Source organism: Anolis sagrei, chromosome Y, assembly GCF_037176765.1.
Source record: "Anolis sagrei isolate rAnoSag1 chromosome Y, rAnoSag1.mat, whole genome shotgun sequence".
NCBI classification, from domain to species: domain Eukaryota; kingdom Metazoa; phylum Chordata; class Lepidosauria; order Squamata; family Dactyloidae; genus Anolis; species Anolis sagrei.
Window position 1 is genome coordinate 70270529 of NC_090035.1, and position 27588 is coordinate 70298116.

The following is a 27588-nucleotide window of genomic DNA, read 5'->3' on the forward strand; positions in this document are numbered from 1 at the left end:
ATCACTGTCCCAGTTAGCTGAGGCTTCTGGGAGTTGAAGTCCAAAACACTTGGAAGAGGAGAAGGAATCTGCGCATGCTCCTTCTTCCTTAGCCCCTCCCCCTCATTGGCGCTATGCAAACGAGGTGGGCGTGGCCTGGGCCCTCTTCGCATCGCAGGTGCTGCGGAGGCGAGGCTCTGTCTGTGACGTCGCGCTCCCCGATTGGGCGACGGGGACCCGGGGGGCGTGGCTCACCTGTGGGGTTTGGTAGCCTCTGCCCTTCTCCGCCCAGTTGCCCTCCTGGAAGCAGCGTGGAGAGATCAGAGGATGCATTCGGCCAGGGAAAGCGGTGGAGCCCCGTTGTGGGCCTTGCTGGCCCTATTGATGATGCTGACCGGGGCGGAGTCGGTGCCAGGTGAGAAGAAAACCAATATTTCGAAGGGAAACACCCCTCTTTATTGAAATGGACCAGTCCATTCGCGTTTGGAAAAGGGAATGGAAGCATCCATTTGGAGGCCTTATAGGGGGGGGGGGATTTGACTTTATCAGATTTGGAACTAAAATGCTCCCCAATGGGAGTATTGTGTGTTTAGTGGGTTTGCTGGTTGTTGTTTACACTGAACCCACTTGTGTTTGGAAACCTGACGCTCCTTCTGCGGGGTCCTTTAAGACATACTAGTGATGTCAGGCTGGGCCTCAGGATGTCCCATTCAGTTTTGGCCTTTCTTTGGAAACTCCCCTCTTTATTGAAATGGACCAGTCCGTACGCGCTTGGGAAAAGGAGTGGAAGCATCCATTTGGAGGCCTTATAGGGGGGATTTGGACTTTTTCAGATTTGGAACTAAAATGCTCCCCAATGGGAGGATAGTGGATTTAGTGGGTTTTCTGGTTGTTGTTTACACTGAATCAACTTGTTTTTAGAAACCTGATTGAACCAGTTTGGGGCTGGAGGAGGAGAAAGAGGCAGCCCCCCTCCCCAAAAGGAGTGGAGGAGAGTTCAAACTAGCCATGGTGTGACGTCATTGCAGGGTGTTTTGGGCAACAATATGGGGAGTGGCTGATCAGGGAAATTGGGAGGGAGGATTCTTCTTTTGCAGCACCTAAAATCTATAGAATTGGAAGAAATCACAAAAGCCATCTAGTCCAATCCCCATTCCATTATTATTATTATTATTATTATTAGTGACACAAAAACACAGTATGTCACAGCAAACGAGACCTATGTGCTGGATTTCGGAAGTGTTCAACAAAATCACAAGTTGAACACTTCCGAAGCGTCTAGGACTGTGTTGTTGTTGTTATTATTATTATTTTGTATCAAAAGCATTGCATAAATTAGTATAAAACTAATAAAAATAGAAGGAACGCAGGTGGCTAAATATCCTTTGACCAAAAACGAGCAACAGCAACAGCATTGTCTGTAGCCTCCAACAACTCCTCCTCTGTACATGAAGCAGGGCACAGTGGACAAGCATACAGATGCAGAGTTGTCTGCTGATCAGGGAAATTGAGTGGGAGGATTCCTCATTTGCAGCACCTAAAATCCATAGAATTGGAAGGAATCACAAAAGACATCTAGTCCAACCCCATTCCATTATTATTATTATTATGTATCAAAAGCATTGCATAGATTAATATAAAACTGATAAAAATAGAAGGAACACAGGTGGTTAAATATCCTTTGATCAAAAACGGGCAACAGCAACAGCATTGTCTGTAGTCTCCGACAACTCATCCTCTGTACATGAGGCAGGGCACAGTGGACAAGCATACAGATGCAGAGTTGTCTGCTGATCAAGGAAATTGGGTGGGAGGATTCCTCATTTGCAGCACCTAAAATCCATAGAATTGGAAGGAATCACAAAAGACATCTAGTCCAACCCCATTCCATTATTATTATTATTATTATTATTATGTATCAAAAGCATTGCATAGATTAATATAAAACTGATAAAAATAGAAGGAACACAGGTGGTTAAATATCCTTTGATCAAAAACGGGCAACAGCAACAGCATTGTCTGTAGTCTCCGACAACTCATCCTCTGTACATGAGGCAGGGCACAGTGGACAAGCATACAGATGCAGAGTTGTCTGCTGATCAAGGAAATTGGGCAGGAGGATTCTTCATTTGCAGCACCTAAAATCCATAGAATTGGAAGGAACCACAAAACCTATCTAGTCCAACCCCATTCCATTATAATATTATTATTTTATATCAAAAGCATTGCATAAATTGGTATAAAACTGATAAAAATAGGAGAGCAGGTGGCTAAATATCCTTTGACCAAAAACGGGCAAGAGCAATGGCATTGTCTGTAGCCTCCAACAACTCTTCCTCTGTACATGAGGCAGGGCACAGTGGACAAGCATACAGATGCAGAGTTGTCTGCTGATCAGGGAAATTGGGAGGGAGAATTCTTCATTTGAAGCACTTAAAATCCATAGAATTGGAAGGAACCACAAAAAAAAAGCCCCAACCCCATTCCATTATTATTATTATTATTATTATTATTATTATTATTTTGTATCAAAAACATAGCATAACGTAGCATAAAACTGGTAAAAATAGAAGGAGCGCAGGCGGCTAAATATCCTTTGACTAAAAACGGGCAACAGCAATGGCATTGTCTGTAGCCTCCAACAACTCTTCCTCTGTACATGAAGCAGGGCACAGTGGACAAGCATACAGATGCAGAGTTGTCTGTTCTGCTCAACAATCACACAATAATTTTTGGCTTTTAAACCCTATTTTATCACCTAAGAAGACACATTCTAAGCCAGGCATAGGCAAACTTGGGTCCTCCAGGTGTTTTGGACTTCAACTCCCACAATTCCTAACAGTCTCAGGGCCCTTCCTTTTCCCCCTCAGGCACTTAAGCCTGATCTAAGCACTCCTAACAGATGACCATCCAACCTCTGCTTAAACGAGACACAACCACACTTTGTAGCAGCCTATGCCACTGCGTAGAAGCTCTTACTGTCAAGAGGTTCTTCCTAATGTTTACGTGAAACCTCTTTCGCTGTACTTTGAACCCAAGTTTGCCCCCTCCTCAATGGGACATTCATTCAGATCTTTCGACATGATGTCCCCTTTCGATGGTCTCTTTCTCCAAACTAAACATACACAGCTCCCTAAGCTGCTCCTCATAGAACAGTGGTTCTCAACCTGTGGGTCTTGAGATGTTTTGGCCTACAACTCCCAGAAATTCAAGCCAAAACATCTGGGGACTTCCAGGTTGAGAACCACTGTCATAGAGCATTGCTTCCAGACTTTGTACTATTGTGGTTGTCCTTCTCTGTTCCATATTGCCAATATTCTTCTTAGATTGTGGTTTCACAGAAATAGATGCAGTCTTACACTAGGTGAGGTCTACCCAAAGCACAATGGAGTGGGACTACGAATCCCTTGATGTATAGTTATGGTTATTAACCTTACTAATGTCATGACCCCTTCATACAGTTCCTCATGTTGTGGAGACCCCCAAACATAACATTATTTTTGTTGCTACTTCATAACTGGAATTTTGTTACTGTTATGCATCGTAATGTAAATATCCGATATGCAGGATGTATTTTTATTCATGGGACCAAATTTGGCACAAATACCCAATATGCCCAAATTTGAATACTGATGGGTTGGGGGGGATTGATTTTGTCATTTGGAATTTATAGTTCACCTACAATCAAAGAGCATTCTGAACTCCACCAACGATGGAATTGAATCAAACTTGGCACACAGAACTCCTATAACCAACAGAAAATACTGGGAGAATCTGGTGGGCACTGGCCTTGAGTTTGAGAGGTGTAGTTTACCTACATCCAGAGAGCACTGTGGACTCCAACAATGATGGATCTGAACCAAACTTGGCATGAATACTCAACATGCCCTTATGTGGACACTGGTGGAGTTTGGGGGAAATAGATCTTGATATTTGGGAGTTGTAGTTGTTGGGATTTGCAATCAAAGAGCATTCTGAACTCCACCAACAATGGAATTGAATCAAACTTGGCACACAGAACTCCCATGACCAACAGAAAATACTGGGAGAATCTGCTGGGCATTGACCTTGAGTTTGGGAGTTGTAGTTCACCTACATCCAGAGAGCAGTGCGGACTCCAACAATGATACATCTGGACCAAACTTGCCACCAATACTCTGCATGGCCTAATGTGAACACTACTAGAGTTTGTGGAAAATAGACCTTGACATTTGGGAGTTGTAGTTGTCGGGATTTATAGTTCACCTGCAATCAAAGAGCATTTTGAACTCCACCAACAATGGAATTGAACTAAACTTGGCACACAGAACCCCCATGACAAACAGAAAATACTGTGTTTTCTGATGGTTGGTGACTCCTCTGACATCCCCTGGTGACCCCTCCCCCCGGGTCCCGACCCCCAGGTTCAGAAAGACTATATTCCTATGCATGCAGCCTAGAATTGCATTGGCTTTCTTGGCCGCTGCATCACACTATTGACTCATTTTCAAATCATAGTATTTAGGGGGGTTCTTGGCGTGGTGATCCCAAGAGTACAAGGGTGGCCAGGCTCTGGAGAGTTACATCCTCCTCACCGTTGCCACGTATACCCATATTAAGACTCCTGAGTTACCGGAAAGCCTCCTTAAAAAGGGAGTAATGGTTGTCAAGTACATGATGTCCTTCCTGGTTTCTTGAAACTGTGTGCCAACCCTTGTGCGAGCTTGTCCGAACCTTAGTGCAGTATTACTGGAAGGGGAAGGGCAAGCTGCTCCCCTTAGCAACCCCCCCCCCCCAATTGCAGTGTTTTGGCCCATTATGACACAGTTTAGAAAAGGATTATTCTAAGAGGGAGTGCCACTCAATCAGCCCCAGGCAGTGGCTTGCTTTGGGAAACTGAAGTTGCCTTTAACAATGGAAGCGGAGGAGGAAATAGTGCATGTTTACTCATGGCTAAAGGTGTGTGGGTGCAGAGAGCCGCAAGTCAATGCCCAGAGTGTAGGAGTGAAGTCTGAGTTACTAAAGGAATGGTTCCTGTCCAGAATGGGGTGGGAAAATCCCTCTCAGGCCTGCAGATCTCATTGGAATGCCAAGTTGGGAATTTCAGGTGGCAATCTGAACTTCCCAACTGGTTTCCAGCAAGCTGTTTGCACTGAAATTTCCCCGATGTTCCAACATTTACCTGACCTGGAAGGACATAACCTGCTTTGCCTGTGGATGGTGAATGGTGAACTATTATGCCAGGTGTAGTGAGTCACAGAGTTGGAAGAGATCTCAAGGGCCATCTATTCCAACCCCATTCCATCATGCAGGAAGACACAATCTAAGCACTCCCAACAGATGGCCACCTGACCTCTGCTTAATGGAGACACGACCATACTTTGAAGCAACCTATGTCACTGCCGAGCAGCTCTTACTGTCAAGAGATTCTTTGTCTGCAAGAAAAACACAATCAAAGTACCCCTGATAGATGTTCATTCAGCCAGCCTCCAAGGAAGGAGCTTCCACCACTCTAAAGCAGTGAGTTCCACTATTGAACAGCTAATATGGTCAGGAAGTTCTTCCTAATGTTCAGTGGAATCTCTTTTTCTGTTATTTGAACCCATTACTCTTAGTTTCCAGGGCAACACAAAACAAGCCTGCTCCCCTTCCTTATGACAGCCTTTCAGATATTTAAACATGGCCATTCTGTCTCCTCTCCACCTTTTCTACAAGCTGAATAGACCACTCCTCAGGGGGATTGATGGTCTACAGACCTTTGTTATCTTTCCCTTGTTTTGGTGGATTCTTTTCACAGAGTTTGAGAGGGCATGACTGTTTCTGGGTTGAGGAAGAGGCTGCCCTAGCACTGAACCAACACAGTGCTTTAGATTCAGAGTGAAACCTGCTTGAACTGGGTTGGGCCACCTTCCCCAAACTGGCTCTACCTGTTTGCCCTGATGTCACCATGGCGGCCTCCGGCTGAGTCAACAACAAGCAGCAGCAGGAGGATTGGGCACATAGGGATGGCCAAGACTCAGACTTCCTTGTGGGGAGTCGGTTTGTCTGACACTGACATGACCTCTTTTGCTTTCTTTCACGTCCCTTTACCTTTCTCAAATGTGCAAAGAGACCTAACTGGATACTCCGTGCTGTCTTCTTGTTTCAGAATGACAGATTTGTTGCATAGTCTTGTGTCATATTCAAGGGTGCAGAGTTTATAGGACTGAGAATGGTGGCCTTGTGGAGGGTTTTTATTTATTTACGACATTTATATGCCGCCCTTCTCACCCCAAAGGAGACTCGGAGCAGCTTACAAGATAATATATACATGCAATGTATTATATTATTAGCATAGCACAATATCAGTATTATATATTACTATATTGTACTATATCATTATACTGTAATAATAATAATATTACATCTATATACATAAAAATGTAATGTTCGTTTGTGGGATTAACATAACTCAAAAACCACTGGACAAATTGACACCAAATTTGGACACAAGACACCTATCAGGCCAACAAGTGACCATCACTCATAAAAACACTGAAAAGCACAACAGAAGAGACTTAAAAAGCCAAAAAACAAAAATACATATCGATATATTATTATTTATATTATTATATATTTATTATGTGTGTAGAAGATATATGTATAGAAGATAGAAAATATATGTAGATTTACTTAGAATATCAGGTGCTATTCTATAGCTGTGGACATAGTACTCCAAACTACCTACACAATTGTTAAGTCCCAAGAGGAACTACCAGCCTTCAGAGGAGGAGCCTTCACCACACTCTGGGGCAGAGAGTTCCACTGCTGAACAGCTCTCACAGAAAGGAAGTTCTTCCAAATGTTCAGGTGGAATCCCCTTTCCTGTGGTTGGAAGCCATTGTTCCATGTCCTAGTCAGCAGAAAACAAGCTTGCTTCCGCCTCCCTATGACTTCCCCTCACATATTTATACATGGCCATCATCTCTCTTCCCCCCCCCCCCCCCAGCCTTCTCTTCTGCAGGCTAAACATGCCCAGCTCTTTAAGCCAGGGGTCCTCAAACTAAGGCCCAAGGGCCGGATACAGCCCTCCAAGGTCATTTACCCGGCCCTCGCTCAGGATCAACCTAAGTCTGAAATGACATGAAAGCACACAGCAACAACAATCCTGTCTCATCAGCCAAAAGCAGGCCCACACTTCCCACTGAAATACTAATAATTTTATATTTGTTAAAGTTGTTCTTCATTTTAATTATTGTATTGTTTTAAGTGTTTTTTGCACTACAAATAAGATATGTGCAGTGTGCATAGGAATTCATTTATGTTTTTTTTCCTTCAAATTATAATCCGGCCCTCCAACAATTTGAGGGGCTGTGACCTGGCCCTCTGTTTAAAAAGTTTGAAAAGCCTTGCTTTAAGCTAATAATAGAGTAAAATAATAAATGCAATAATAATAAATTCAAAGCACTGAGCTGCTGAACTTGCTGACCAAAAGGTCACAGGTTCGAATCCGGGGAGTGGCATGAGCTTCCACTGTTAGCGCCAGCTTCTGCCAATCTAGCAGTTTGAAAACATGCAAATGTGAGTAGATCAATAAGTACTGCTCCAGCTGGAAGGTAACAGCTCTCCATGAAGTCATGCTGGCCACATGACCTTGGAAGTGTCTATGGACAGTGCTGGCTCTTAGAAATGGAGATAAGCACCAGCCCCCAGAGTTGGACACGTCTGGACTTAATGTCAGGGGAAAACCCTTTACCTAATAATAATAAATTGAGTAAAATAATAAATGTAATAATAATAAATAGAAGTGTCCGACCTGTGATCCAGTACAACAGCCAGCATATAGTGACCTTGTTTGCTGTGTACTAATTTTGTTGTGTTTCAAATAAATGGAGTAAAATAATAAATGTAATAAAAAATAATAACAGAGTAAAATAATAAATAACCTTGACTCGATTATAAGCCGAGGGAGGCTTTTTCAGCCTAAAAAAAGACTGAAAAACTCAACTTATAATCAAGTATCCATGGTGCATGCTACATTTTAGTCTTTGCTAAATAATTTTTTGTGTGATTCTGCTACTTTGTTGCAATTGCAAACTTTTGTCGGTGGAGATACATTTGTTATTTTATGCTCCCTAGTATATGTGAAAGTTGCTTATTAAAAGCTCATTATCATTTTCTAACATGTGGAAGGTAGACTTTGCCTAAAGGGAGGGAGGGAATAGGATGAGATGGAATTTACCTGTTACCAAAAATGATGACAAAATGGTTGATGACCAACAGACAGGAAATGGGTCTTCTTTGGGCAGCTTTACGGTGTATGAGTCTGGCTTAATGACGCATGTAAAAAACGTTGGGAGTGGGGAGGTATTTTTGCTGTGTTAGTCAAACAGTCCTCAGGCACCTTAAAAGGCTAAACATTTCCATTCACCTACATCTTAGATGTAGATCTAATGAAATTGGATGTAGTCCTCAAACTATAACCTGCTAGCCTTTAAGGTGCCACAAGGCTCCTTTTTCTTATATATGTAAACAAACTAAAACCCACACACCTTCTTGTGGCCAGCACATGCCCATAAGCTGCAGGGAACATGCTATGTTTCCCAAGGACATGCACCTACTCTCTTAAGTGAGTCAAAATCCAGTTTGGTTGGTTACCGTTGCTTCAGGAAACAACCTGGAGGCAGTGAGAGTTTTGTGACCTTTCCACAAATCCTTTAGTTAAGCAGCTGCCTCCATGAAACAACAACAGCCCAGCCACACCTAAAAGACAGACACTGGGTAATATATGATGGTACGGCTTTTCTGGGCTAGAGTCCAATATATCACAAAAGAGCCTGGGAGAGCGCTCTGCCACAATGGATCCTTTATCTCAGAGCTTTCCAAACTTTCCATGTTGGGGGCATGCTTTTTAGACCTGCACTATTTCGCGACACGGTCATTCGGTTTTACTAGCAAGCTGGAGGATAAACCAACCTTTTATAAGAGATTCATACAATATCTATATAAATAAAAATGTAATTTTCATTTGTGGGATTAACATAACTCAAAAACCACTGGGTGAATTGACACCAAATTTGGACGCAATACACCTATCAGGCCAACAAGTGACCATCTATATAAATAAAAATGTAATGTTCGTTTGTGATACCATCAGAACTCAAAAACCACTGGAGGAATTGACACCAAATTTGGACACGATGCACCTAACAACCCAATGTATGTCCTTCACTAAAAAAAACAAACTGATTTTGTCATTTTGGGAATTGTAGTTGCTGGGATTTATAGTTCACCTACAATCAAAGAACATTCTGGACCCCACCAACGATGGAATTGAACCAAACTTGGTACACAGAACTCCCATGACCAACAGAAAATACTGGAAGGGTTTGGTGGGCAGTGTCCTTTGCTTTGGACTTGTAGTTCACCTACATCCAGAGATCACTGTGGACTCAAACAATGATGATTCTGGACCAAACTCTACACGAATACTCAATATGCCCAAATGTGAACACTGGTGGAGTTTGGGGAAAATAGAATCTTGGCATTTGGGAGTCGTAGTTGCTGGGATTCATAGTTCACCTACAATCACAGAGCATTCTGAACAACACCAACGATAGAATTGGGCCAAACCTCCCACACAGAACCCCCATGTGGGCCACAGCAATGCATGGCAAGGGACGGCTAGTATCTATATAAATAAAAATGTAATGTTCGTTTGTGGGATTAACATAACTCAAAAACCACTGGGTGAATTGACCAAATTTCGACACAAGACACCTATCAGACCAACGAGTGACCATCACTCATAAAAACACTGAAAAACACACAGATTAGATTTAAAAAGCTAAAAAACAAAAATAGATTACAACACATACACAAAACCACACACATATACGCTAACACATATACACAAATAGGAGTCCCCGGTGGCGCAGTAGGTTAAACTGCTGAGGTGCTAAACTTGTTCACAGGTTCAAATTGTGTCCAGATTTGGTTCTAATCCGGGGAGCGGCATGAGCTTCCACTGTCAGCCCCAGCTTCTGCCAATCTAGCAGATTGAAAACATGCAAATGTGAGTAGATCAATAGGTACCACTCCGGCTGGAAGGTAATGGCGCTCCATGCAGTCATGCTGGCCCCATGACCTTGGAGGTGTCTATGGACAATGCTGGCTCTTTAGCTTAGAAATGGAGATGAGCACCAGCCCCTAGAGTCGGACACGACTTGATTTAATGTCAGGGGAAACCTACCAACTCTACACAAATATATATATACACATATATACACACACAAAATACATATACACAGATTGGGCCACAGCAATGTGTGGCAGGGGACGGCTAGTATAATATAAGTATCATATAATCTGTAATATTTACATGAGGTTTGGAAATGTCTCCTTTATACTTCTTATGTACTACAGTTGATTCTTGCATAGTTCCCTCTATGGCCCCTCCGTGGGGTTCCTCGCAAATATCATTGTCAATAGATGATATGATTGAGAGATAGATATGGTTGAGAGAGAGAAGATCATGTCAAAGGGGTCACCAAAGACCATCAGAAAACACAGTATTTTCTGTTTGTCATGGGGGTCCTTTGTGGAAAGTTTTACCTAAACCTATTATTGGTTAGGTTCAGAATGCTCTTTGGTTTTAGGTGAACTACAACTCCCAGCAACTACTCCCAAATGCCAAGGTCTATCTTCCCCAAACTCCAACAACATTCACTTTGGGCATACTGAGTATTTATGCCAAGTTTGATCCAGAGTGCTGTCTGGATGTAGGTGAACTACAACTCCAAAACTAAAGGTCAATGCTCATCAAACCCTTCCTGTATTTTCTGTTGGTCATGGGAGTTCTGTATGCCAAGTCTGGTACAATTCCATCATTGGTGGAGTTCAGTATGCTCTTTGATTGTAGGGGAACTATAAAACCCAGCAACTCCAACTCCCAAATGACAAAATCCTACCCCAACCCCACCAGTAGTCAAATTTGGGTATGTTGGGTGTTTGTGCCAAATTTGGTCCAGTGAATGAAAATACATCCTGCATATCAGATATTCATATTGCGGTTCATAACAGTAGCAAAACTACAGTTATGGAGTAGCAAAGAAAATAATGTTATGATTGGGGTCACCACAACATGAGGAACTGTATTAAGATTGAAGCATAAGGAAGTTTGAGAACCACTGTTGTAGAGTAAAAAGGAAAGGAAAGTGCAGCAAAATACATTTTTTTGCTGATTCAACACCGCCCATTATCAACCAGTTCCCCAAATCAGGACAATACATAAAGAAGAACACTCAAAAAGCAGGGGAATTCCAGACAAGAATCAATCAGGGTCAGCTAATACCTCCCAACAAAGGATCTTCCCAAGTAGCAACCAGCTAGGCTTTGAAGCTGCAAGGCTATTAAATGCTAATCAAGGTGGCCAATTGCAACATTCACACTTGCCTCAAGCAATCAAAAGTTATTTCCCCCACCTTGGACATCATTCCACAGGTATATAAACCTCACTTGTCTAGGTTTCCAACAGACCTCACAACCTCTGAAGATGCCTGCTATAGATGTGTGCAAAAGGTCAGAAGAGAATGCTTCTGGAACATGACCATACAGCCCGGAAAACTCACAGAAACCCCTTTTCCCATGATCCCAGACCAAATATACCCTCTCAAGACCTGGTTTATCTACCATCCCTTTTTCTCCTTACTCATCCTCCTCTTTTTCCTCAAGGAAAATGATCTGTTTTTCAAATCGAACCTTATATGCCCCAAACCTAAATACCTTGAAAGTACCAGATCCCATCTGATTTTGGAAGCAGGACCAGGCAGGATTAGTACTTGGATGGGAGACGTTCAAGGAACCGGAGGGTGCTGTAAAATATATTTCAAAGGATGATGAGTTACTTCTGAGGATTTCTGACTAATGAAAATCCTATGATATTAATGGGGTCAGCAAAGATCAATAAATGTCTTGGCAGCACATAGACCCTGCCCATATCCCAGTAGGTCATGGATGGAAAAAATTCAGCTCTGGGGCCACAAGAATTGAGGAGGGGGGCAAATAAAGACATTGCCCCTTCAAATAAGAATTCTGCTTGCCAATTGAATTTTCTTTTAGTCCCCAAATATCTAGCACTGTACAATGTGTGACATCTACAACTCTTAACATGTGCTGTGTTTGCTTCCCATCTGTCACTTTGCCTTATTTGATCCTTATTTTTATTTTGGTTGTCTAAATTCCAATGGCTTCAAACTACAAGAAAGAAGATTCCATCTGAACATGAGGAAGAACTTCCTGACTGTGAGAGCTGTTCAGCAGTGGAACTCTGCCCCGGAGTGTAGTGGAGGCTCCTTCTTTGGAAACTTTTAAACAGAGGCCGGATGGCCATCTGTCAGGGTGCTTTGAATGCTATATTCCTGCTTCTAGGCAGGGGGTTGGACTGGATGGCCCATGAGGTCTCGTCCAACTCTATGATTCTATATTTTCAGTGCTCCAGTTTTAAATTATTGGGAATGGAAGGAATATTTTCCTTTTTTGGGGAGATACAGTACTCTCAGGTTGGCCCTATACTTTTAAAGAAATCAGAAGTCTCCTTATCGCCTTAGGCCTGGAGGATGGATTTCCCTTTGACAGAGGGCATGAGAATTGTCCTGTATTCCTTTTGTCCTTCTCTGCTACCTGAAACAAGGTACTTCTTCACAAAAGTAGGCAGATGGGGCGGTTATGATGCGGAGGGAACATGTTTTTCTGTTGTGATATTCCCAAGCATTTCCAGAGGAAGTTTGTTTGAGTCCCAATCCTTGGCCCAGCCTCCAGCTTCCCTTTGACCTAGGTGAAGAGGCATCGCCCCACATTGCTATGCAGTCTGAAATGTTGTCACGCTGGGCTATTTGCTGCAAGACGTCCCACTTGGCTGTTGCAATCGGAAAATCTCCACTGTCCGCTTTAAGTTGGGTGAACCTTTCCATCGGGATGAACAAGCAGAGTTCACTGGCTTGATGGGTGGGATCACAAAGTAGATCAGACATGGACAAACTTTGTGGGACATCTCCCACCATTCTTAACAGCTGGTAAGCTGGCTGGGATTTCTGGGACTTGAAGTCCAAAACACCTGAAGGGCCAAAGTTTGCCCATGCCTGGTGGATCGGTCCCATTTTCCTAAGTGATCCTTGGGTGGGCTGTTTAGCTTGGAGCTTCCACACTTAATAATCATACTTACTGATTAGGATTATTTTCATATGATGAGAATTCTCCAATTATTACATTTATTATCTTTTTAAAGATGAAAATCTAAAATTATGTGCATTGTGTCAGTCACTTCTCCTCAAATATTTATCCATGGCCTTCATCAACAGCTTTCACGGTTAGGAAGTTCTTCCTAGTGTTCAACTGGAATCTCCTTTCCTGTAGTTTGAAGCCATTGTTCCACGTCCTAGTCTCCATAACAGCAGAAAACAAGCCTGCTCCCTCCTCCCTATGACTTCCCTGCACATCTTGATCCATGGTCCTAATCATGTCTTCTCTCAGCCTTCCCTTCTGTAGGCTAAACATGCCCAGCTCTTTAAGCCGCTCCTCATAGGGCTTGTTCTCTAGACCCTTGATTATTTTAGTCGCCTTTCTCTGGACACATTCGAGCTTAGAATCAACATCTCACTTCAATTGTGGTGTCCAGAATGGGACACAGTGTGGTTCTCAGTGTGGTCTGACCAAGGCAGAATAGAGAGGTAGCATGACTTCCCTGGATCTAGAGTCCTGTTTATACAGACCAAAATCCCATTGACTTTTTTAGCCTCCGCTTGACATTGTTGGCTCATGTTTTACTTGGTCCTCACGAGGACTCTATAATCTTTTTTTCTTGCTGTTGAGTCAGGCATCGTCCCTCATTCTGTATCTTTCCATTTCATTTTTTTCTTCCTAAGTGGAGTATCTTGCTTTTGTCCCTGTTGAACTAGTTCATCAGCTTAAGTGGCTGAAGGGGAAAAGAAAGGGACCTGTAGCTGTGAGGAATTGTGGGAGTTGAAGTGCAAAACACCTGGAGGGCCCAAGTTTGCCCATGCCTGATTTAACCTGTTAGAATCTGTGTAGGAAATGTATAAATAATAATCAGACCAAAAGGAAGACTAGAAAAACATTGTAATAGAAAGGAAGAACAGAATTATATACGAATGTTTCCAACCCAAGGGACAGGAAGTTTGAATATATTTAAAGTGTGTGTGTGTGTGTTTTTGAGAGTGGAGATTTTTATTTCTAACTAGCCATCCCCTGCCCAGTTGTGTTGCTGTGTTGCTGTGGCCCAGTGTTGCTGTGGCCCAGTTTGTGTATTTGTGTTTTGTGTGTGTGTGTATATGTGTATATATGTGTGTTTGCATATATATGTGGTTTTGCACATGTGTTGTAATATATATTTTATATTTTTCTGTGTGTGTGTGTATATATGTGTGTGTTTGTGTGTGTGTATGTGTGTTTGTGCATATATATATATATGGATGGGGTTTTGCGCATGCTTTTTGTTTTTTTGGCTTTTTAAGTTTCTTCTGCTATGTTTTTCAGTGTTTTTATGAGTGATGGTCACTTGTTGGCCTGATAGGTGTCTTGTGTCCAAATTGGGTGTCAATTCGTCCAGTGGTTTTTGAGTTATGCTAATCCCACAAACGAACATTACATTTTTATTTATATAGATTGTGATTTGGTGGATTTTAGTTGTTAATAATGACATTGAATTAATAAAAGCAACAATAGTCAATTTTTATCTAATAGGAATTTTAATATATCTTTAGAGGAAAAAGTCCTCCATGCTTTGCCCTTTTCCTTTCAAGTATGCGTCCTTTGCACAAATAGCACTATATAACATGATTTTGTTCCCGGGTTGTAAATGCCATTTCCTAATGGGGGAAAGTTGATTAAGGTGCAAAAACTTTGTTTTTGTGGGACATCTTGCAGCACATTTTCCTCTAGTTTTTCAATGAGCATCTCCTAGAATCTCCACCAATTCAACATAGTTTATGGCAATCACAAAAGCAAAGTTTTTGGAGTGTAACAACTATTTTCAAAGTAAGTCCCACACAGTTAAACAGGAATTAACACTTTCAAACCAGGAACAGATTTTTTTCCAATTTTGTTAGATAGTGTAATCAACCTGAAAAGTGGTTCCTGGCCCCACAGAAATTGAGCGATCAGTTGCTTGTCCCCAGTGTCTACATGTGGTGGTTCTATTCATGGCTCAACTACTTAGCCTCCCTCTCACAGGCTCCCTCTTTGCTTTCAGAACATTGCCACTTGCCCAAAGTTGTGGGCCGATGCCGGGCTTCCTTCCCAAGATGGTGGTACAACGCCACCAGCCAGACGTGCCAGAGATTCATCTTTGGGGGCTGTAAAGGCAACGACAACAACTTTCTGTCTGAAGAAGAGTGCCAGAAGGGGTGTCCCACAGGTGAGAGGTTTGTTTGGGGAGACAGGGGCAAAATATACCAGTGTATCTAGCACACCTGAAATTCTGCCTTTGTCAAGAACCTTTTCCTTTTATTATTATTATTATTATTATTATTATTATTATTATTAGTATTTATAGTCTGCCCTTCTCACCCCAAAGGGGACTCAGGGCAGATCACAGAACACATATACAGCAAAAATTCAATGCTGATTATACAATGACAGAACAGACAACAGATAGAGGGATTATATAGGCTTTTTCTGTCTTTTTGGCGTATTTGGAGGCTGTGCTCGGTTCCGGCCACAGGAGGGTGCTGTCGCACCATCTCCTTTACGAACAACTTTCTTTGTTCGTAAACTTTTCCTTTTTTTCTGATTGAAATGCTGTGCCTAAAATATCTCCCCGCTTTAATTCAGTTCCTATTTATCTACTAACATTGCTGTTTTCGATCTGCTAGGTGGGCGGGGAGCTGGGATGAAGGTCAGGAGCTCACCCTGACCTGGCTCTGAACTGTCAACCTTTCGGTTGACAAGATTTATTGCAGCTGGTGATTAACTTGCTGTGCTAAAACCGGCCCTTTTCCTTGTAACCAAATAATCATTGCTGCTGCCTTTGAGATCTCATGTTTACACATTCTCGCGGTGGTTTTACAATGATGGAGTATATCAGAGTGGTTTTTATCGTTGTATCACGGAGTTGAAAGAGACCTCCAAGGGCCATCTAGTCCAGTGTTCTCAACCTTCCTAATGCCGCGAAACTTAATACAACTCCTTATGTTGTGGTTACCCTCAACCATAACATTATTTTTGTTGCTACTTCATAACTGTAATTTTGCTACTGTTATGAATCATAAAGAGCAAACTACAGACCACCTGCTGCAATGCAACCAGAGCCCTGCCACATGCACCATGGAGGACCTTCTTGCAGCAACGCCAGAGGCACTCCAGGTGGCCAACCACTGGTCAAAGGACATTTAATCAACTACCAAGCTTGCAAACTTTGTGTTTGTTTGCTTGTTTAAAAAATGCAATGCAACTGTTTGGTCTGCCCCTGACACGATAAATAAATAAAATGAATCATAATGTAAATATCTGATATGGAGGATGTATTTTCATTCACTGGACCAAATTTGGCACAATATGCCCAAATCTGAATACTGGTGGGGTTGAGGGGATTGATTTTGTCATTTGGGAGTTGCTTGGATTTATAGTTCAACCTAAAATCAAAAAGCATTCCGAACTCCATCAATGATGGAATTAAACCAAACTTGGCACACAGAACTCCCATGACCAACAGAAAATACTGGGAGGGTCTGTTGGACATTGACCTTGAGTTTGGGAGTTGTAGTTCACCTACATCCAGAGAGCACAATGGACTCAAACAATGATGGCTCTGGACCAAACTTGGCATGAATACTCAATATGCCCAGATGTGAACATATGTGGAGTTTGGGGAAAATAGACCCTGACATTTGGGAGATGTAGTTGCTGGGATTTATAGTTCACCTACAATCAAAAAGCATCCCGAACTCCACCAAGGATGGAATTAAACCAAACTTGGCACACAGAGCTCCCATGACTAACAGAAAATACTGGGAGGGTCTGGTGGGCATCGACCTTGAGTTTTGGAGTTGTAGTTCACCTACATCCAGAGAGCACCGTGGACTCAAACAATGATAGCTCTGAACCAAACTTGGCATGAATACTCAATATGCCTAGATGTGATCATAGGTGGAGTTTGGGGAAAATAAACCTTGACATTTGGGGTATGTAGTTGCTGGGATTTATAGTTCACCTACAATCAAATAGCATTCTGAACCCCACCAATGACAAAATTGGGCCAAACTTTGCACACACGACCCTCATTGCCAACAGAAAATACTATGTTTTCTGATTATCTTTGGTGACCCCTCTGACACTCCCTCGTGCTCCCCAGGTTGAGAAACGCTGGTCTAGAACAACAGAAAACAAACTTGCCTCCACCTCATTACTGAACATAACTATCATATCCCTCTCAACCGTCTCTTCTCCCAAGTCAAACATCCCCAGCTCCCTAAGCCGCTCCTTATAGGGCTTGGCTTCCAGACCTTTGACCATTTTAGTTGCCTTTCTTTGGATGCATTTCAGCTTGTCAATATCCAAGTAGAGAAGGCAGGGACAGGTTCAACGGGTTCTGCTTACTACTATTTACTCATATATATATAAGTCAAGAGAAGGTATGGGGAGCAAAATTATGGATTTTGATACGACCCGTGGGTAAGTTGAGTGGCACCAGCACCACCTCAGGGGGTCAGTTTTAACTGATATTGCTCAATTTATGCATGAATAGATAGATAGATAGATAGATAGATAGATAGATAGAGTAACTTCTGGGATCTGATTGCAACCTACATGCAGCGTTTCCCCTCCTTTCCAGAAAGTAAACATTCAAAAGTCATGCAACAGAAATGGGGCAAGGAGAAAGGCATTTATTTCCTCCAACCCACTTCCTCTTTCGTATTCAGTATCCAAACGCCTACTATCTGATAGTTAAAGTATTTGGAACAGTGGGAAACAAAATGAGGAAACTGTTCATTTATTACAAGTTCTTCTTTGTTTGCGGGATCTTGAGTTTATGTTTAACTACAAACCCATTTTCACTTCCTTGGCTGATTCTTTTGCCTCTACAGCAGGCATGGGCAAACTTGGGCCTTCCAGGTGTTTTGGACTCCAACTCCCAGCATTCCTAACAGCCTCAGGCCCCTTCCTTTTCCCCCTAAGCGGCTGAGGGGGAAAAGGAAGGGGCCTGAGGCTGTTAGGAATGCTGGGAGTTGGAGTCCAAAACACCTGGAGGGCCCAAGTTTGCCCATGCCTGCTCTACAGATAAACAACGTTGAGCTATTTTTCATTGCTTGGGATCCTTTTGCAATATCCAAGTTACAGCCTTACGTTTCTCCATGCAGTCCTGGGATTTGTAGTGCGGATAAGAGTTTTAGAAATCTCAGGCAGGGAATTCTAATGCCTCACCAACTCTCAAGATTCCACAAGATTCAGCCATGGCTGTTAAAGTGCAGTGATAACACTATAATCCTGCATTGTCAAAAGCTCCCCTGATGATCTTAAGGCAGGTTTGTTTTGCGGAGTAATTTTCAGGCTGGGCATTGGGCACTTTTCTCTTTTTATATGCATGTCTTTGATGCTTTCTTTTGGAAGTCCAAAGGCATGTCAATGCTGACAAATTGCATTATTGTCTTTGACGTTTGTAACAAAGCACTAACAACCAATTAAAATGTCTTGGTGCCTTTGTTTATAGGTCAGTTCGTGGAGTTATTTTGGGCACAGATTCGGAAACTCATTTTTTCTATTTTCTAAAATATTTTTATATTTATATATATTTTTCTTTATTTTTTTTTACATTTCCTACTTTACTATATATCACATTGTTCTCCCACTTTCAATGTTACAATATCCATTTTCTTTTTCATTTCTTTAAACAAAACCCTAATAATATATATATATTTTTAAAAAACTGCATCAGATGCATTACATCAGCTCTAGTTTCTTAGATATGGTTAACATGGTTTTCCGTGGGTGCCCCCATGGTTACAATTGGTTAAATCTTTGTGCTAACAGGACTGCTGACCGAAAGGTCAGCAGTTCAAATCCAGAGAGTGGGGTGAGCTCCCATCTGTCAGCTCCAGCTTCTCATCCTGGGACATGAGAGAAGCCTATCATAGGATGGTAACACATCTGGACATCCCTTGGGTAATGTCTGCTGACCAAAAGGTCAGCGGTTTGAATCCAGGGAGTGGTGTGAGCTCCCACCTATCAGCTCCAGCTTCTCATGCTGGGACATGAGAGAAGCCTCTCATAGGATGGTAACACATCCAAACATCCCTTGGGTAATGGTTCAAAAACAGGGAGAGGGGTGGACTCCCATCTGTCAGCACCAGCTTCTCATGCGGGGGCATGAGAGAAGCCTCCCATAGGATGGTAACACATCTGAACGTCCCTTGGGTAATATCTGCTGACCAAAAGGTCAGCGCTTTGAATCCAGGGAGCAGGGTACGCTCCTGTCTGTCAGCTCCAATTTCTCATACAGGGACATGAGAGAAACCTCCCACAAGTCGTTAAAACATCTGGGCGTCCCATGGGCAACGTCCTTGCAGACAGCCAATTCTCTCTCACCAGAAGTGACTTGCAGTTTCTCAAGTCGCTCCTGTCACACACAAAAAATGGGTGAACAGATGGTGACTGGTAGACTGCATATGTTCTGTATCTCAAAAGCCAGAGCTGATAGGGGAGAACTAGTGCCATTTTCAAATCCAGTGTTCAAACATACCCAGAAACAGGTCTGATACTTGAGGCACCAAAATGTGTTGGCCAATATAATCAACGCAAAGGACATCTGTCTTTGGACGTCTTCATCTATGCTTGGCTCATATAGAATTTTTTTGCTTTCAGATGGAGATGTGGATGTACCAGTGACCCATGACGGACCAGCAGAAGAGATCATTACGTCCACTACTAAAGGTAGGCCGTCTCCATTGAGAAGTTTGGAGGATGAAGGATGGAGAGTCGAGGGAGATTATGGGCTGATCATCCTGGAAACTGAAAGCTGCCTTCCTTTATTCCCAGTGGTTCTCAACCAGTGGATCCCCAGTTGTTTTGGCCTACAACTCCCAGAAATCCAAGCCGGTTTACCAGCCGCTAGGATTTCTGGGAGTTGAAGGCCAAAACATCTGGGGACCCACGGGTTGAGAACTACTGAGGAATCCTGTTTACAACCAACAGTACCACTGGTTACCAAGAACAGCTCTCAGCTGCCATGGCTGTGATTCAGAGAAGGCAAAACAAAGTTTGGTAACTTGGAAGGCTTTCCATTTAAGAACCTCCCTTAAGTCGTGATCTTGTTCACTGCAGGTTTTCTAGGGATGTCCGGTAGATTTTATCTCAGGCTTTGGCTGAGCTTAAAACATTACTTTTTGAAAGTTAAGCTGTTGGTTGTTTTTTTACAAAGTAAAGGTTTTCCCTTGACATTAAGTCCAGTCGTGTCTGACTTTGGGGGTCGGTGCTCATCTCCATTTCTAAACCGAAGAGCTGGCCTTGTCCGTAGACAACTCCAAGGTCATGTGGCCAGCATGACTTCATGGAGCGCCGTTACCTATTGATCGGCTCACATTTGCATGTTTTCAAACTGCTAGATTGGCAGAAGCTGGGGCTAACAGCAGGAGCTCACCCTGCTCCCGGTATTTGAACCGCTGACCTTTTGGTCAGCAAGTTCAGCAGATCAGCAGTTTAACCCGCTGTGCCTTTGGGGACTCCTCTAGAAAGGTCTTATTTTCAAACACAAAACACTCCCTAAAATGACTTAGGTTGTATTGCAAAGAATAGTGATAACCCCTCCCATATAATCCCAAAAAGATGGCAAGGGGTATTTGGGAATCAAAAATGATTTTTGTGTGTACAGAGGATACATCCCTTCCCAAGGTCCACCTGGATAGCTAATGTTTTTCAAACTGCTAGGTTGGCAGAAGCTGGGGCTAATAGTAGGAGCACACCTCACTGCCCAGATTCAAACCACCAACCTTTCGGTCAGAAAGTTCAGCTCAGCGGTTTAACCCACTGCACTACCAGGGGGCTCTGAGCAAACTATATCTTTGTATTGTCGGAAGGCTTTCATGGCCAGAATCACTGGGTTGTTGTAGGTTTTTTGGGCTATATGGCCATATCCTGATGTTTGGCCTGCATCTATGGCAAGCATCCTCAGAGGTAGTGAGGATGCTTGCCATAGATGCAGGCCAAACATCAGGAGAGAATGCCTCTAGAACATGGCCATATAGCCCGAAAAAACCTACAACAACCCAAACTATATTTTGCCAAAATGGGTTCCAGACAATTCTGCCTTCTCTCCCCAGCAGCTACGTCCAGATCTGGTCGCCGTCGTGAACCAGGAGACGACAGAGTTGGCTTTGAAGGTAATTCACCCTTTCTTTCACTGAGATTAGCGGGCAATGGACCATGAGTGGGGAGAAAGGGATTCACATACAGCTCTGACACCAAATCCATGGAGGATACATTCCTGAACTTATTGTAGAAACATGGGTAATGCCTAACCCCTACAGAAGAAGATTTTAGGTTAGCATTTCTCAACCTAGGGGTCGGGACCCCCGAGGGGGTGAGGGGGGTGTCAGAGGGGTTAACAAATACCATCAGAAAACACAGTATTTTCTGTTGGTCATGGGGGTTCTGCGTGGGAAGTTTGCCCCAATTCAATCATTGGTGGGATTCAAAATGCTCTTTGATTGTAGGTAAACTATAAATCCCAACAATTCCAATTCCCAAATGACAAGGTCTATTTCCCCCATAATGTACTCAAAATTGGATATATTGAGTATTTGTGCCAAATTTAGTTCAGATCCATCATTGTTTGAGTCCACAGTGCTCTCTGGATGTAGGTGAACTACAACTCCCAAACTCAAGGTCAATGCCCACCAAACACTTCCAGTACTTTCTGTGGGTCCTGGAAGTTCTGTATTTATTTATTATTTATTTAAAATATTTATATTCTGCCCTTCTCACCCCAAAGGGGACTTAGAATGGAGCACAGCATATATATGGCAAACATTCAATGCCGGGACAAGAATTCATTATATCTATATAAATAAAAATGTTATGTTCGTTTGTGGGATTAACATAACTCAAAAACCACTGGATGAATTAACACCAAATTTGGACACAATACACCTATCAGGCCAATGAGTGACAATCACTCATAAAGACACTGAAAAACACAGCAGAAGAGACTTTAGAAAACTAAAAATACATTACAACGCATGTGCAAAACCACATATATACACGCAAGCACACATATATACACACATAAAAATTTATACACACACAAAGCACATATACACAGACTGGGCCACAGCAACGTGTGGCAGGGGACGGCTAGTGCATACATAAAAATTAAAACAATTAAAATACACTGTTTAAAACTGCCTCGATCCTCTGCATCTAATCTAATTGGCCTGGTAAGGTATCACTGCTTTATTGCATTGTCCCAAAAGCTTGGTCCCAAGTTTGGTTCAATTCCATCATTGGTGGAGTTCAGAATACTCGATGATGATGATGATGATGATGATGTACCCCGCTACCATCTCCCCAAGGGAATCGGTGCGGCTTACATGAGGCCGAGGCCGAATACAACAGTACAAGCAATAATAACAACAGTACAAACAATTAAAATAAAACATAGACAATAAAATATACAACATTATCAATAAGATTGTAGGCAAACTATAAATCCCAGCAACCACAAGTCCCAAATGTCAAGGTCTATTTTCCCCAAACTCCACCAGTGTTCCCATTTGGGCATATTGAGTATTTGTGCCAAGTTTGGTCCAGATCCATCATTGTTTGAGTCCACAGTGCTCTCTGGATGTAAGTGAACTACAACTCCAAAACTCAAGGTCAATGCCCAGCAAGTTTGGTTCAATTCCATCATTGGTGGGGTTCAGAATGCTCTTTGATTGTAGGTAAACCATGAATCCCAGCAACTACAACTCCCAAAGACAAAATCAATCCTCCCGAACCCCACCAATATTCAGATTTGGGTGTATTGAGTATTTGTGCCAAATTTGGTAAAGTAAATGAAAATACATCCTGCATATCAGATATTTACATTACGATTCATAAAATAAATTACAGTTATGAAGTAGCAACGAAAATAATTTTATCATTGGAGGTCACCACAACATGAGGAACTGTATTAAAGGGTCACAGCATTAGGAAGGTTGAGAAGAACCACTGTTGTAGGTCTTTCGGGGCCACTTTATGGTAACCTCTGGCCCTATTGATACATCTAGTGAAGGCACTGGGTAATATCTGATGGCATTCTGCTCTTTCAGAGTTTTGTGCTGCACCCAAGGAGGTTGGTCACTGCCGGGCCTCCTTCCCACGATGGTACTTTGACACCGAGACTCGGACATGCAAGATGTTCATCTACGGCGGCTGCGGAGGCAACAAGAACAACTACATCTTTGAGGAGCATTGCCTGAACCAGTGCACTGGGAGTGGAGGTAAGAGGAGGGAGATGCTAAGACCCAAAAGAATATTGATAAGAGCACTCTAGTGAACCAGACGACGCTACTTTTGCACCCCTCAAATCTCCTTCCTTGCCTTTTTAGATATCATTGATGAACCCCTGGGGCCAGACTCACCGTCCCACTTCTTCCCAGGACCCTTGATGCACTCCACCAGAGGTAGGTGACTCTTCCAAAGGGAGCGGGGTATAAATAAAATATTATTATTATTATTATTATTATTATTATTATTCAACCTGGGGTTTGTCTCACCAAAGCTTGTCACACTAGGCCTTCTCATGAGGGCTACTAACACTGAGGCCTCTCTCCCTTTGAGACCTTCTCACACTGAGGACTCTCTTAGACCGAGCCTTTCTCCCACTGAGGCCTACTCATGCTGAGGCCTACTAACACACTGAGGCCCTTCTCCCAGAGAGACCTCTCACAGACTGAGAGCTACTAAGCAACAGGCACACCTGCTCATATTGAACTGCAGCTTTTGTAAAGTCATTATATCCATTTAACCCTTTCAGTGCTTGACTCACTCATTTCTGTCATTCAAAATACCTAGTTAATTTTAATATTTCTGAAAATAAAGTGGAATAATACTGCTATAACTTTGTAGTGTGAATAAGATTGTAGTTCTGTGAGTAAGTGGCGAAATCTGAGCTGGGGGATTTTCCAAACATAAACTAAAACAAACAAACAACAACCATTTATTATGGTCCATAGACCCATCAGTAAAACCAATCTATATAAATAAAAATGTAATGTTCGTTTGTGGGGTTAACAGAACTCAGAAACTACTGGACGAATTGACACCAAATTTGGACACAAGACACCTAACAACCCCATGTACGTCCTTCACTCAAAAAACAATGAAAACATAAAGCAGAAAGGACTTCTAAACTGCATGCCCACAAAGAGACCCATGGCCATGCCCCCTCCTCCTTGTGGGGAAATTTGTGTTGCCAGCTGTCTCTGGCAACACAAGCTCACATTTCTCTCTCTCTCTCTCTCTCTCTCTCTCTCTCTCTCTCTCTCTCTTTCCCTCCCCTATTAACATCCAGACTGGGAGGTAGCTGCCTCTGCCACATTCCACTCCTTCTCTCCCTCCCTTCCCTTCTTTCCTCCCTCCCTTTTTTTCCTTTTCTTCCTTCCTTCCCCTTCCTTTCCTTCCCCCTCCTTCCTTCTTGTCCCTCCCTCCTTCCTTTCCTTCTTTCCCTCTTTCCCTTCCTTTCTGTCTCTTCTTCCCTTCCTTTCCTTCCTCCCTCCCTCACTCCCTTTCCTCCTTCTTTCCCTTTCTTCATTTCCTTCCCCTTCATTTCCTTCCCTCCCTCCCTCCTTCCTTCCCCTTCCTTCCTTCCCCTTCCTTCCTTCCTTCCTTCCTTCCTTCCTTCTCCTTCCTTTCCTTCCTTTGTTTTTCCTTCCTTCCTGTCTCTCCTTCTTTCCTTTCCTTGCTTCCCTTCTCTCCCTCCCTCCCTTTTTCCTTCCTGTCCCTCCCTCCTTCCTTTCCTTCTTTCCCTCTTTCCCTTCCTTCCTGTCTCTTCTTCCTTTCCTTCCTTTCCTTTCCTTCCTCCCTCCCTCACTCCCTTTCCTCCTTCTTTCCCTTTCTTCATTTCCTTCCCCTTCATTTCCTTCCCTCCCTCCTTTCTTCATTTCCCTCCCTTCCTTCCTTCCTTCTCCTTCCTTTCCTTCCTTTATTTTTCCTTCCTTCCTGTCTCTCCTTCTTTCCTTTCCTTTCCTTGTTTCCCTTCTCTCCCTCCCTCCCTTTTTCCTTCCTTCCTTCTTCCTTTCCTTCTTTCTATGTAAGATATAAATACAATATTTTATATATTGTTATGTACATTACTATATAATATGTTAGTATTATATATTACTATATAATACAAATTAAAAAGAATTGTAGAACAGAGTTGGAAGGGACTGTCAAGAAGTAACAAGAGAAGGAGGGAAAGAGGGAACGAATGAAGGTGGGAAAGAGGTAAGGAGGGAGGGAAAGAAGGAAAGAAAGAAAGGTAGAGAAGCAAGAAAGGAGAGAAGGAAATAAAAAAGTGAAAGGAAAAATACAGGGAAGGAAGGAAATAACCAAACACCAAAGAAAGGGAGGAAAGAAACAGGTAGAGATGGAAGAAATAAGAAGATAAATAGGAAGGGAAAGAAAAAGAGGAAAAGAAGGAGAGAAAGAGGGAGGGAAGGTTGGCCACAGCAATGCGTGGCGGGTACAGGTAGTAATCATTATAAATGGTTCACCATGAATGATTGGCCATGAAACGGACCTCACCATTTGGCTCGCCCTGCCTTGCCCTAATGCCTGGATATTCTCTCCTCTCCGCAGCAGTGGTTCTGGCAATTCTCCTGGCTGTCATGGCTGCCATTCTCCTGGGCTCCATGGTGTTCTTCTTCGTCAAGCTCTGCCGGAGGAACCAGGACGGCACACTGGAGAGGGTATGGAGCACCATGGATGACAAGGAGGCCCTGATGAACAACGCCTACACACTCTGAGCGCGCACTCCTTGCGAACGCGGCTGGGGCTCCGGCCGCCTGTAAATAATACACAAGTGGGGGGGGGGGGACCCTCCTCACCATGTCTCAATCCTTTGTAGATCCATCTTCATAGGAATACACCTGGATCATAAATCTATCCTAGGAGGGGCTCCTTCTCTCATAGCAATGATGACTCCATTCTCGTCTATCCAAGGGCTTGTTTGGTTTTCAGTAGAGTTTCTGGTCTGTCCACATCCAGAAGAGTACAGAAGTGGGGGAAATGTTGTCCTCAGGGGTTCGTCATTGTGGTTGTTTGTGGGAGGAAAGGACAAACAACGGCTGCAGCTGTAAAGCAGGTGGGATTGAGTAGATAGCTGTGCCACTTTTCAACCCTTTTTGACATTTTGCAGCACACTCTTAAGGAGAGTCTCTCTTCCCCACCTTGATAAGCAGAAAGAGTTCCAAATTTTCCTCAACACTCCTTCCCTTTCTCCTTGGCTACTATTTTGGTTGAACCTCTTTTGAACTTCCATCTCCTCAGTCCATAAGACAGGGATTTGGATACCACAAGGAATTACAAGCGGTACTTGATGGGTTTCCCTCTTTTTTGCAACCATCTCCTCTGTCTCCCTCCAACCGCTGGCTATATACCTCTTGGGTGTTTTCTTGGGATCTGAAGCGGGTCTTCTCATTCTGCGTCTCACTTGGAAAACCAAATTGCAACCACATGCATTTCAGTTTTTGGAGCTCTTCTGCTTCTCTCTCTCTCTTGGGTGACTGTTTGAGTTGCTGGGACAGCGGGGAACCTTTTGCTTCTTTCTCTGAATCAGATCTCCGTTGGCATAGCAGGCCTCACCTGGCGTGCCTCTGTCTCAACTCCTGTGCCTGCCTTGAGCAATGATGCCCTTTTGCCTTCCAGGAAGAAAGAAGTTTCTGTGTGAGCAGGATAAGACTTCTGTAGCGTTTAGTGCGTTTTTATACTTTTTAACAAAAATCAAAACTTGATTGCGTTCAGTCTCTTTGGGAATTGTTCTCTTGATAATTGCCTTTTATAAAAAAAAAAGATTGGAAGGACTGTCAATAAAACAGAATAAAAATGAAAGTTTTGTTGTGGTTTGAATCATTGAGTCAAGGGGGATGTGCAGCCGCAGCAGCCAAAGGCTTAAGGAAGACCGCTAAAAGTTATGACACCATTGCAACATAATGGATTGAACATTGTGATTCGAAATGAGGGTTCCACTCAGCCATGAAGACCCTGGGCAGGTCACACTCTGTGCCCCCAACAACCCTGGGGCAGGGACACCATTACTCAGAAACAACGTGAACTTTATACTGTGATATTGGGATATGGATTGTGACAAGAGCCCCCTGTGGCACAATGGGTTAAACCAGTGTTTCTCAACATGGGGGTTGGGACCCCTGTGGGGGTCGCGAGGGGATGTCAGAGGGGTCACCAAAGACCATCAGAAAACGTATTTTCTGTTAGTCATGTGGGTTCTGTGTGGAAAGTTTGGTCCAATTCTATCGTTGGTGGGATTCAGAATGCTATTTCATTGTTGGTGAACTATAAATCCCAACAACTACAACTCCCAAATGGCAAGGTCTATTTTCCCCAAACTCTACCAGTGTTCACATTTGGGCATATTGAGTATTTGTGCCAAGTTTGATC

General features: G+C 43.0%; 1 protein-coding gene across 3 annotated transcripts; it reads left to right on the top strand.

Annotated features, from left to right (window-relative positions):
• The first annotated feature begins 137 nt into the window (after positions 1 to 137).
• On the top strand, positions 138 to 27021 carry LOC137095320 (putative Kunitz-type serine protease inhibitor). Of its 3 annotated transcripts, none has more exons than XM_067461816.1 (7): positions 138 to 394; positions 15206 to 15370; positions 19813 to 19881; positions 21267 to 21326; positions 23259 to 23429; positions 23538 to 23612; positions 25774 to 27021. In XM_067461816.1, exons 1-7 carry the CDS (start codon positions 307 to 309, stop codon positions 25935 to 25937), a joined length of 792 nt encoding a protein of 263 aa, XP_067317917.1. In that variant the 5' UTR covers positions 138 to 306; the 3' UTR covers positions 25938 to 27021. The 3 variants fall into 3 exon arrangements, with proteins under 3 accessions (XP_067317917.1, XP_067317915.1, XP_067317916.1); XM_067461814.1 differs by having other exon boundaries at positions 139 to 394; positions 25771 to 27021; XM_067461815.1 differs by having other exon boundaries at positions 139 to 394; positions 21270 to 21326; positions 25771 to 27021.
• Positions 27022 to 27588: the final 567 nt, after the last annotated feature.

Bases quoted from the DNA above. Each gene is read 5' to 3' on its own strand.
- LOC137095320 (XM_067461814.1), top strand. From the start codon at position 307: ATGCATTCGGCCAGGGAAAGCGGTGGAGCCCCGTTGTGGGCCTTGCTG. The intron at 395-15,205 runs GTGAGAAGAAAA...CTTTGCTTTCAG, and splicing joins CGGGGCGGAGTCGGTGCCAG to AACATTGCCACTTGCCCAAA. The intron at 19,882-21,266 runs GTAGGCCGTCTC...TTCTCTCCCCAG, and splicing joins CATTACGTCCACTACTAAAG to CAGCTACGTCCAGATCTGGT.